General features: G+C 43.0%; 1 protein-coding gene across 1 annotated transcript in view; it reads right to left on the bottom strand.

Annotated features, from left to right (window-relative positions):
- The window catches only part of DGKH (diacylglycerol kinase eta), a 167,159-nt gene that overhangs the window by 54,555 nt on the left and 99,810 nt on the right, over positions 1-12,794 (bottom strand). The window contains 6 exon segments of the mRNA XM_084767935.1: positions 1,598-1,757; positions 2,874-2,976; positions 7,505-7,630; positions 8,246-8,352; positions 10,905-11,037; positions 11,293-11,397. Of these exon segments, the coding sequence (XP_084624061.1) occupies positions 1,598-1,757; positions 2,874-2,976; positions 7,505-7,630; positions 8,246-8,352; positions 10,905-11,037; positions 11,293-11,397 (734 nt within the window).

Genomic DNA, 12,794 nt, shown 5'->3' with positions numbered 1-12,794 from the left:
AGAGGTTGAGAGAATAGATGACCCCACGACATAACATGCCACCCCTACGAAAAAATCATCCAGAGGCCCTGAAAAGGAGGCAGTACCCCACGGCACATCCCCTATAGTGAAGATGCCAGGCAGTTCATATTCACTTTTAGACTTTTAAGTTATACAGCATCACAGAAAGCCAACAAGACTCCCTGATTATTTGTCTGAAGTCAGCCCGAGACCCTTCAGATACTGCCCTTGAGGTACTAGACAGACCTTTGGTTAACTCACGGGCTGTGTGTAGAGATATCAATCTGTATTAGTTTTCTATGAAGGTAGTTTTCTAATATTCATTTGTATTTTACATCTATGCAAGTTTATCTGTTCTAGAACTAAGTATTTGTTTGATACACACTTACAATACTCTCATACACATTTTAGAATTTGGACGTTCTGGTAACAAGTTTGGAGTTGATATAAGGAAGTTGAACAACATTAGAAAAGTTGTGTTAAAAGATCTAACTCCTGAAGAGCAGGAGAGCTGGCCCTGCCATGATGACATGGGAGCAGGAGAGTGTGCTCTGCTCTGAGGACAAGGGAGCGGGCCCTGCTCTAGAGCTCTGAGTTAATTTCACCCCAACATCTACCCCAAGTATGACCTGCTGGAACACACGAAGGGGCCGGACCTGCAGATTCAACGATTAAGAATCTCCCTGACACATGGCAACAACGGGATATCCAATAGCGTCCCAGTGAGGATCTGGTAACGACAGTGTGGGACTCTGACCAGACCCATGATTTGTAGCAATGTTTTATTTTACTGGGGGGAGGAGAGGGATTTTGGTGTAGGACATGTAAATCATAGACATTCAATAAAAGTAAAAAAAAAAAAAAAGCTCTAACTAGGGAGCACATCTTTAATGCCAGTGCTCAGGGGGAGGATCAGATCATTCCCTGTGAGTTTTACGCCAGCCTAGACTACACAGAGTTCCAGGCCAACCTAGTCTATAGAGAGTTCCAGGCCAACCTAGTCTATAGAGAGTTCCAGGCCAGCTTAATCTACACAGAGTTCTAGGCCAGCCTAATCTACATAAGAGTTCTAGGCCAGCCTAGTCCACAGAGAGTTGTAGCCCAGAGAAGGCCTCATAGCCCTCTCTTAAAACCCAACAACAAAAGCAAAACAAACAACAACAACAAACAATAATAATTAGAACTTTAAGCTGGAGACATAGCTTAGTGACGCAGCCTTGTCTATCATGTGCGTGTCTACAGACTCAATCACCAGCATCATGCCAAAAGAACAATGGTAAATAAAATTTGGCAAAGCTCAAATGAAGGAAGGAGTGAGATCAGCAAAGACGTCTAGCGGGAAATGTAATTTTCTGGGGTTACTTGGTTGGTTGGTTTGCTTTTATGAGACAGGGTTTTTCTGTGTAGCCGTAGCTGCCCTGGACCTGATCCATAGGCCAGACTGACCTTGAACTCAGAGATCTGCCTGCCTCTGCCTCCTGAGTGCTGAGATTAAAGGCATGCATGGAAACTGTAATTTTCATGAGCAGAAAGGCCAGGCATATCTCATGCTTAGAACTGTATTTGACTCAAGTAAGATTTCTCATTAATGAATTACCCTAAGTGAGGCCCTCCGTTCATTAAATCAAACACCTGAGCCGGGTTGAGCAACTGTTTAAAGCGACGAAGGAACTTTACTCCCTGGTTGTCTCCACTCTTAGAATTGACGAACACCAAGAGAGGACTGACACAGAATGAGAAGGTCGCTCGGCAGAAACCTGAAAAACAAACCCAGGACAAGAGTAATACGTACATTTTTCTCTCTTCAATTACTAAGGGACATTCATAAAAGGCAAGAGTAATGGGCAAAAATAAAGAGGCGTCCTTATTGCTGGACATCATTAGACTCTAATTCCCCAGTTGAGCTAAGTTTACTATCTGCTTCCTAGCAATATAAAATTTGCATTTTAGAAAACATTCTGCAGTGAAAAAAACCACACCAAAGACAATAAAGCCTCAGTCACGGAGTAGATGGAATGCACTGCCAACCCAACTAAATTATCTGTAAGAAAAGCAAGACTAGGCTACGGGTTCACAGTTGTCAATAACCCATGCTCATGCCTGGCATTTTACAATATTCTAACTGCTCCTTGCAAAGGCCTGAGAAAATACTTTAAAATTTATAATAAAAGTTTTATCTGGTTGGGGGGGGCATCAAGAACACATCCTGTGGGCTTTACTTCTGCACACGCACCGAGGTTAGACGTCTGTGCATGAAGCATAGCAGGAGGCTAACATAAGCGTGCAGAAGCCATTTGTAACGTGGCTAGTGGAGAAGGAAGCAATGACTGTCCTATTCCAAAACTGGACAAGTCAGGAGGCTTCCTCGGTACTTACTGTTGAGCCTCTTAGACTCTAGAAATAGAAAACGCATTTAGAGGACGACAAATCCCTGCAGTGAAATTACAGGAGAGCAAATTTTAACAGTAGCCCATGCTAATGGGCAGTTTCAATTATGGTGAGAGAACACACACAAATTAACCTTTTAGGAGTTCAGTACAGAATGGTAATTTTCCTTCATCCATTGGGATGAAAAAAAAAACCCTAGTCTTATGCATGGCCAGTGTGTTATGGCTGCACTACAACTATCATTTCAAAATATTTGTTTGGGCTGGGAGGTAGCTCAGTGGTTGGATGCATGGCTGGCTTTTCAAGATCCTGGGTTATTTATATCACCAGCATCACAAAAAATTAGTTAACAATCAAATATACACCCCAACATTATTTAAAAAAAAAACTTGACCAGAACAGCCAATTACAGTTTATTTATTCTAGGAGATTAATCCAACATTAAATATGCCAGAAATACACATACTTACACTACTGCTACATACCATCAGAATCTGTGCTATTTAGTGCAATCGGAGGTATGATGGACACTTTACACTGGCCTAGTGGACAGACGGGGTGGTACAAGTCTTTGCAGGCAGTGTGTACCTATCAGCAAACAAAGAAACCTTCAAGGATTGTAAAAACAGCAAATCCAAGCCTTTCTGTGTTACAAACTACATCTATAGGCCTGCTGGTTCAGGGTCAATACTATTACACAGTGTTGGTGGTTAGTGAACCAGTAAAGGTGCATTTACCTTCCGGGGGACAGGCTAGCACTGTGCATGTGTACTCTGGCCTGGGCAGTCTGCTCCAGTGGCTGTCTAACATAAGTAATATGTAGTCAGTGCAGCTCAGTGAAGGATAGGAAGGAAAAATAAGGAGTAGGAAGAAAGGAAATACGGGGGAGGGAGAGAGGGTATCTCAATATTATGTCCATACAATTTGATAAAAATGAGTAAAAGCTGCAATGTGCAAGCCATTTCTGCACTGATTCTATCAAATTTTATTTATTTATTTGCATGTGGAGTTATAAGCCTATCCATGACTATTTCCTCTGCTAGACCAGTGCCCTGCAAGGCAGAGGAGAGACGCACAAGACCCAAGCCCACTAGAGACAATCGGAGTGAGAAAACAGTTAATTCATTACGGAGGAGCCTAGCTGCTCAGAATATCTACCTAAAGAGCCTTTCACACATGCCAGCTAGCTAAGCAGATGTTCCATAAACACCTATTCAATATGGCTTTATTTAATTGGTCCTTTAAGAAGTTTGTGTGTTAACTAAGCCAGACCTTTCAGGAGGATAACTAAAATTTAATGGAGATTTTCATTCTCCCTGATGACCTATTTGTGGAAAATTCTCAATTATGACATAATAATAAACACAAATTTATCTTAGGAAAATTAGTGTGCAAAGATAGTTTATTGTTGTTTTGTTACCAAAACAGGGTTCTCTGTGTGGCCCTGGCTGTCCTGGACCGTGCTCTGTAGACCAGACTGGCCTCCAACTCAGGAATCCACCTGCTTCTGCCTCTTGAGTACTGAGATTGAAACACTGCCTGGACAGACAGTTCTAACTAAAAATGTGTGAGAATCATGGAGCAACACAAAAAGAGATCCACAACAATGCTGCTGTTGTGCACAGCACTGTTCTTTAAATTACAGGTTGAATCAGCAGAGTGGAAGAACCTCCTGCTTTGGTGGGGCTCTCATTGGCTTTGTTTGGCCCTTTTGAACGAGATTACAGCTGCAAGCACTGGGTGTCCTCCTATACAATCTCATCGTCAGACGGCAAAACAACAACCACGCCGATGAATGGTAGAGTGTAGGAAGTATACAGCCGAGAGAGCTGTCACAGGGGCATGGTGTCAGTATGTGTAACTGGCACAGGATAGGGCAGAAATAATTAGGATGAGAGTTAAGTTTGCCAGGGGAAAGAAAGGGGGTGTTGCCATGCGTCACCTATAACAGCAGTGCCACTCCACAGAATTTTTTTAAAGTGCACAATGTACTCTTAAGTACAGTCTCATTAGCGCAGACTGCTAAGTACTGCTTAGAACTACTGAATGTGTAAACGTAGACGCATATACACTGCAGATGAAGACAACTTGCACAAAGCCTCACGGAGATATTTCATCACACACGGAAGTGCTTTCAAAAAGTTCAGAACAAAAAGCTAGCCCCTAGAGCAGAGAACCAGCAGTAAATGCACAGCTCACAGAGGCAGCAGGAAATGGGAGAGGCGCTCAGCCCACAAAGGAAAGGGTTGATGAACTGACGATTTAAAATGTTGTCTTGCTGGGACTGGGAGGGACAGGGAGTGGCTGAGAGCAGCGCAGACAAGGTGACTTACAACCTTCTTTAATTGGTTTCAGGGGATCTGGCATCATCTTGTGGCCTCTATGGATACCTGGTGCACACACACGCAGGGAATACACATACACAGACTCATAAACATAGAATGAAAAAGTGCTGTTTGTGTGTAGTGTTCCTTTAAAACATGGAATGGTGTAAGACTACTCTAGGGTTAGGGTTCTACTGAGATGCGAGACACCTGGCTCTCGTCTATACATTATAAAGCTGTGCTGGTTGACATTTTGTGAACCCAACACATGCTAGGGGTGTCCTGGAAAAGGGCACTTCAGCTGAGAAAAATGCACTTCTAAGACTGGCCTGCAGGGAAGCCTGCGGGGCATTTTCTTGACTGATGATTGATGTGGAAGGATAGGGCCCAGCCACTGTAGGAAGTGCCACCCCTGGGCTGGCGGTCCTGGGTTGTGTGAGAAAACAGGCTGAGCAAGCCATGAAGAGCAAGCCAGTTGTTTTCTCAGTGGAATCTGCGTCAATTCCTGCTTCCAGATTCCTGCCTTTAACTCCTTCCCTGGCTTCAGTCAGTGATGGGCTGTAATAGGCCTGTAAGCCAAATAAACCCTTTCCTTCCCACTTTCATTTCGGCCATTGCATCTCTATCACAGTAACATAAGCCTAATGAAGACAACAGTGAAATAAAGGAAAAAGCAAAACACATGTGGCTTGTAAGACAGAATGACGTGGCAGGACAGAGAGTCATGGTTGAATTAAAAGCTGGAGGAATCATACAGTAACGTGTTTTCTGATGGTCTTAGGTGATCCCTGTGAAAGGGGTCACGACCCACAGGTTAAGAACTACTGTTCTTCCTTCCGAGCGCTGCATTTAGAAGCAAGTGCCGCCACCCCAAGGCAGAGATCATGCTTTAAAAAGCAAAATTCCGCTGGGTGTGGTGGCGCATGCCTTTAATCCCAGCACTCGGGAGGCAGAGGCAGGTGGATCTATGTGAGTTCAAGGCCAGCCCGGTCTACAAAAGAGTCCAGGGCAGCCAAGGTAACACAGAGAAACCCTGTCTCAAAAAACCAAAACCAAACCCAAAGAAAGCAAATCCTCCATAAAAACAAGTCTCCCTTAAGCAAATGAATGCTTGATCCTGGAAGAACCTGTTTAGACTTTGGACAGTGCTCAAGCTTATGACTCCAGAGATGTGGGGTGATCCCGTGAAAACTTTCTAGGCAGGAGGTCAAGGTACAGGTTGGACAGAAAATGTCACACAAGGGGATGAAGTTGAGGCATTCCAATGGCAATAGAGATAAGTTCAATGGCTCTGGCCTGTGCTCTGAGCAACAGGGCCTGGCCACAAAGGCCAGCCTGTGCCCCACCAGCAGGCACCACATACATGCGTCCATCAGCAGCCCTTATAGGTGAGAAGTCTGTCAGCTGCAGGTTGCTACACAACTGTCTGTAACTCCAATATCTGACACAGACATACATGCAAGTCAATGTACAAACAAAAAATTATATATATATAAAGGACCACTGAGGTAGAGGTAGGCAGGTCGTTGTTTGGGACCAGCCTGGTTGACATAGCTAGCTCTGGGCCAGCCAGGGCTACATAGTGAGACTGTCTCAAAAAGCAAACACAGGGTCTCACTATGCACCCCTGGATGACCTAGAACTCCCTATGTAGTAGATCAGCTTGACCTCAACCTCATAGAGATCTACCTATCTTTGCATCCCACATGCTGGAATTAAAGGCATGTTCCTCCCTTTAAAAAAGAAAAGAAAAGAAAAGAAGAGAAGAGAAAAGAAAGGAAGCTGGAAGGGGCACAGGTCACTACCAGACCCGACTGAAATGCTGTAGGCTTTCTTTTTCTCAGAAGTCAGCCTCATTAATGATACAATCAACAGGTCAGACTCCCATCCTTTGTGCTTCCTGCTGATTTGCTTCACATTTAACAAAAGCAATGGGTTTTCCACATTTGAAATGTGTATGTGTGGTGGGGAGGTTAACTTCCAAACTTGAACACCAACATTAAAAAGACTGTTAAGACTCAAAACACCACTGAACAAGCTACGCCAGTGGAAGGCAGTCGCTGCTGCGGCAGGACAGCACAGCCAACAATACGTATATACGCAGCTGCCTGCCCCAGCACCGCCTTTTCACACTGACTGTCCTCATAACATCAGACAGAAAAGAGACTATTCCTTGGTTCATATGCAAATTTAAAAAAAATATTTATTTATTTAACATTCATGTACCTTCAATCACATCAGCATATAGCCAGATAGAATTTGGAATTGTGTCAGAGAGCAGGCACAGGGCTGCAGCAACATTACATTTCAGATTATCAACAATAACCTGGTAACACCTTGGAGCACAGCTTTCTAAAGGCACCAGGGCTTAAGTTGATTGGAGGTGGGTGCGGAAAATAGTAAAATGTGATGAAATCAAATACAAAAACAACAAGCTATGAGAAGGGGATCCTGTGACACAGGAAGTATCTGAACACAAGCAACTACTATAAATGGACCTTTTGAAAAAGACCGGGGACAGAAATGAAAAGGCAGACAGTTGTGCGTGTACACACACACATACACACACACACACACAGTGAGAGAGGCATGCACATGCACAAGTGTGTCACTGCCACAGTACAGAGAATACACTTTAAAACCATGAGTGAGTACCAGTATGTCACAAAGAGGTGTGTGTGCAATCAGGGTCTGCTATTCCAGAAATCATTTGCTTTGCCTCTGGACCACACAGATGACCCAGTCAGGGAAAGATGCTAATTTAAAAGTACAGAATAATTCTAATCCCTTACCATTGTTTTACACCAAAGGCATTTCCAATCTTGCAGGCGAAGAACACTGCCACATGTTTTGTCACAAACGGCGCACTTGGCACTCACAGGCAAGTTGCCTTCGAGCCACTGGTGAGGCATGGCAACCTGCGGACAGGAAGAAAGGGTGGTCAGGGCCAAGCCTGAGGAGGGCACCATCCTCAGCCTGCAGAAGGTGGGGGATGGCTTCTCACTCTACAGACTCAATCCTGCATGTCCTGAGAGTCCTTGGTTCATTTTCTCCACATGTATGGCCATCTATCCTGCCTGAACCTTGCAGCTGTGCAAAGAAAAGATTCAGCAGAAATCTGGCTGAAGAGTAAGGCATACAAAGTCTTACAGTACAGTGATATGTAAAGGTTTTACATGCAAGACACAGTGGCGTCCAGCTTTGAAAGGGGGCACTGATGAGAGGAAGCCCCAGAATTTGCAGAATGAGCATCCCAGCTAAGAATTGAAGAAGACTGCTGAGTTTGTCAGATAAAGGTCTTTAACAGCAGCCTAGCCAAGAAGCACTGAGCCTTACTTAGAACAGATTCCCCTACAAGCAGAGAACTGGGGAAAGCTACGAAGCATTCATTAACAATCAGAAGTCACAGTCAACCAACACTTGCAGTGTAACCCAGACAACCCACGCTCCCACGGCATGCTCTGCCGCAGTGCTCCGCAAGAGCAGGGCAGGAGAGGGGTGGCTGGGGAGGGGGCAGGGCCACAGCTGCTTACACCATCCTCGTCCTCTATGATCTCCTTCCCGATGGAGGCCAGCGTGGTCCATTTGCAGTTATTTGTTGCCCTCACTGCACATCTTTTGTGAGCCTTGAACTTACACACTAAAAACAAAAAAAAAAACAAAAAAGTTAAAAGTAAAGAAAGTTACAGCATGAAATTTTGAAAAGGGAGATAAGGGAAGAGGCAAGTTGTTGTTGTTTTTTTTTTTTCCTTTAAAGGTTTAGGCTCCAGCAAGTAGTAATTGAAGTCTTAACTTTTAAATTTCTTAAAATTATGAAGCAGCTATAATGTAATTAGTAATTGCTACTAAGAAATTAAATAAACACCAAAGAATTAGTTCTTCAGATGAGAAAACCACAGACAGACACACATACTCAAAATAACCCAGTAGCAAGAGTGCTTGTAAAATCCCACTTCTCAATGTAGGTGCAGGTTCCCCTATTTGGATGTGTTTAATTTGAGAAACTTCATTGAGGTACACGTTTCTGACACTTGCATTTATATTTATATTAATTATATTAATTTATTATATTAATTTATTATATTAATAATATATAAAATAATATATAATTATGTTAATTATATATTAATATATTAATATAAAATAATAAATATATATTAATATGTAGATTATATTAATAGCTTTGCATATTTACGTTAATAGTTTGAAACTGTTATAAGGTGAACATAATCTAGAAGTGTCTTCACATGCAAGCATATTAAGAAAACAGTCAGGCATCTTGGGTAACAGTCACAAAGATGACAAAGAGGTAAACTGGGGCTGAGTCTATGGCTTATCCCTTTAATCCCAGCACTCAGGAGCTGGAGGCAGGTGGATGTCTGTAGGTTCAAAACCAGCCTGAAATATAGGGAGTTCCATGCAAGGACATAGGAGATGGTAAAATTATATAGTTCCGTCATTACTTCAAACTCTTGCCATTAGAAATGACACACCATGTTTAAAACAAACATCAAACCTTGTCATAATAAAGTGTTCCATGCAGTGGGCCTTGAGACTCACAAGCCTGTCCACCAAGTAATGGTGACAAGCCAGACTGTTGCTATGGTCACCAAGAAATGCAAATGACTCTTCTGTACCTGTATTTTATTAGGTGGCAGCTGAGTTTCTCCAGAGAGGGCTGAAAAACATCACAGTCCCTTCCCTATAATGCTGTCTAAAATCACAAAATAGTCACAAATACTGTGGTAAAATTAAGGGTTTTTAAAATTCCAATATGTAGTCTTTACCATGCGGAATCTTCCTAAATGTTAAACAGTAGTTAAGACAAGAATCCATATTTACATATTTGACATTATTGATTTTTTTAAAATTACCATTTAAACTTGTCTTGTTCAACTACTATTTAAATAACTGGGAAGGATAATTGCTCTCTGGGATTATACTTCATATTCTCAATTCAATTAGGAAATTATTAATGGTGCTGTGTTTTTCTTTATAGTGAGTCTATGCCCACCTGACTTCTGTTTACATGCAGTAAGTCAGTCACGGTCCGAACTGGCAGCAGCAGCAGGAGGAGGAGGAGGTGCGATGCAGAGCTCAGCCCCCAGCTGTGTGTGGACTCAGTGGAGAGCTGACACAAGGGCGGCCGCAGATTTTATCATTTGGAATCCGTTCGGAGTGGGAATCTGTCTCTACTTTAATTTAAACACTAATTGCATGTGCTCAGAATTACAATGCGACCGCATTTGAGAAGCAGCTGGTATCGGTTCTATAGATAGCTCAAAAAATTATGCCCACCACTCTCCACTCTTCGCCACTGAAGAAGTCACAAGCTTTCCCTTGGTGGCTACTGTCAGATTGGCCTTTGGTGCTCACAGTTCCTAAATTAATAACTCACACATCTTACAATTAAAAATTTAGCATGAGAAAAAAAATGAAAGAAAGAAAACACTAGCATGAGTCTTTTTTGTTTTAGATTTTTTTTTAAGTTATTTTATGTGTATGAGTGCTTTGCCTTCATGTGTGTCTGTGCACCGCACGTGCTGGTGTGTGAGGAGACGGTGAGCCTCCAGGTGGGTGCTGGGAATTGAACCCGGGTCCTCTGCCACAACAAGAAGTGCTCTTAATCACTGCGCCAACTCTCCGGCCCTTGCATGGGTCTTATTTTTAGAGAATGGTAAAGAAGTTTTAAACAATGACATGAGGACGACATGATGTACAGTGCTTGCCTAGTGCGCAGGAAGCTCTGGGTTCAATCCCCAATGTTGTGCAAAAAAGAAAAGGAAAACACAAAATGACATCCATTTAAATAAAGAGTAAGTAAAGGAGAATATTTTAAATAATGCAAATATAAATAACCATTAGGAATTCTGCTAAAGAGTATAAACTGGTCTCCATGGTCAATTAGAACACAGAACACTAGAATGCTACCAAGCTCAAGTGGGTTTTGGACAGTAGTAGTTAGCTCCTTCAAGAGAACACCGAATTTTGATGCTGAGCAACAGTGTTTCCCCAAGTCAGTCCCACCATGTGTGTAGAGCCCAACATCGAACTAGAACGAAACTCCAATCTCCCAGGCCTTGCCCCCACCAAGCAAAGGGGTTTAGGCTGCAGTGTGTCTGCTGCTTTCGTGATGGCACAGTGCCCATGATGAGCACCTATGGAGCTCTGGCTGTGGGAATGCTACAGTACCTTCGCAGGACAGTCCATGGGACGTAACTCCAGAGAGGCTCTCTCTGCACACGTTACAGAAGGTGGGCCGGGCATGGGAGCAGGCATACCAGTTATGCATCCCTGAGAAATGTTCCACATTAAACTGGGCCACCTAGAAAGAAAATGTCCGGACAGAGTTGCCAAATAGGAGAGCAAGGCTTTCGACTCATGCGTGCCGGCGGTGAGGACCAAACTTTCAACCCGTTACTCTGAACACTGAAGCACTTTTAAGTAAAACCAAAATCTACTTCCAACAGCTCCCAGCGAGCCTGCCAATACGGATTTCCTCACAGGCTCGCTTTAGCTCCTGGCCGCTCTTGTGCACGCCTGTTCCCTGAGGACACGGAACAGGGAGACGGCTCCTTACCTCATACGGTTCTCGGCTCTGCACTGACTTCAGAGAGCTGATCCAATCCTCCATCTCTTTCCTATTCTCAGCACACAGCATCAGCCTTCTGAATGGAGTGATTATCTGAAAGGGACAATACAATCTAATGATTATTAATGACCAACCAGAGGCAGGTTACACACCCGGCAGCGCCACCTCGTCTGAGTCTGTATTTCCTGGAAGAAGACAAGAAAAGTTTCTGTAACATGGACGAGTTTTGATTGGCGTGATGTAACGCGCTCCAGGAAAGGACAGAGCTCAGGAGTCTTGGCTGGACTCTACCTCTGTTGCTACTAATCAGGATGCTTGCCTCTTTCTAAAGACAACTTTCACAAATAAGCAAGCATCTTTACTGCACGGAATGTACCTTGAAACCTGGTTTTAAATATACTTCCAAGTGATTTGAAGTGACACAGAGCTTTCAAGATGGAAAAGAGTTTTAAACTGAAAATGAAAAAAAACAAATGTAGTATTAAATTTCCTAACTGACTTCCTATGGTATTTCCACTTCCTATGTGAGTAAGATCCACAAGGCTTTTCTTCTCACTGTGCAGAAATTGTTTTGCTACTTTATTTAGTCAGAGCGCAGTAGCAGCCTTAGCATGAAAAATCTTTGATTAGCTTGAAGGAAAAAAAAATAATTGTGACTTCATTAGTTTTCTTGACACTGAAAAAAACAAAAGCAAATTGTATTAAGCCGGGGGAATAGGAACTGCCAGCTGTTTTAACACCAAAGGTCTTTAAAATAAGATTCTAACTGACATTCTGCTTATAAACGCAGTATCATAGATTCTGTCTTGAAGTTGTTGACACTTTAGTGCTCACTGCAAGGAAGGGACCGTGTATGTACTTGTGGTACAAGAGCAAAATGCTGCATTCCTCCCAAACAATTATTTTCATACAATCTATTAGAGATGCATTTATACAACAGATACAACATTTCCCCAAGTCCAATCGCTTGATCAACTAATAAACCTAAATATTTTACTATCTATGCAGCAGATCTCATGAGTTACAAAGAAATAACCTATAGGAAAACTTAAAAGGGACCATTCTCTAATGTGGAAACTAGTGGACTGAGTCACCACTGATCTAAGCAAACAAGTCACCTACAGCGGCAAGCGAGAGAAATGACCCCGTCGGAGCCACTCACCAGTCACCACCTCCTCTCTCCTTCCAGAGCCCAGAAGCACTCACCCCTTCCGACAGGCATGGCCACTTAAGTAGAGCCGACCCTCAGTCACGTGGCACGGGGCCACCAACTGCTCTGCTTTTCGTCTTTGTTAATTGCACATGAAATCGAAGACGGCCTCGCCTTCGCATTTTCTTGTTTTAGGCGACCTTCATTGGGTAAAGCTTATTAGCAGTTGGTCACTTCTCTTCCCGAATAAATAGTTAATGCAAAGAGCAATGGCTCTCTCATTACTTGGGAGCCAAATGGACGCTTTATTGCTTCAAAATGTTTTTCTAGGGCTGTTGAT

This window comes from Acomys minous (genome assembly GCF_964271855.1).
Source record: "Acomys minous genome assembly, chromosome: 18".
Taxonomy (NCBI): Eukaryota; Metazoa; Chordata; class Mammalia; order Rodentia; family Muridae; genus Acomys; species Acomys minous.
The sequence above is the reverse complement of the archived record's forward strand: the minus strand, read 5'-3'. Positions and strand labels throughout refer to the sequence as shown.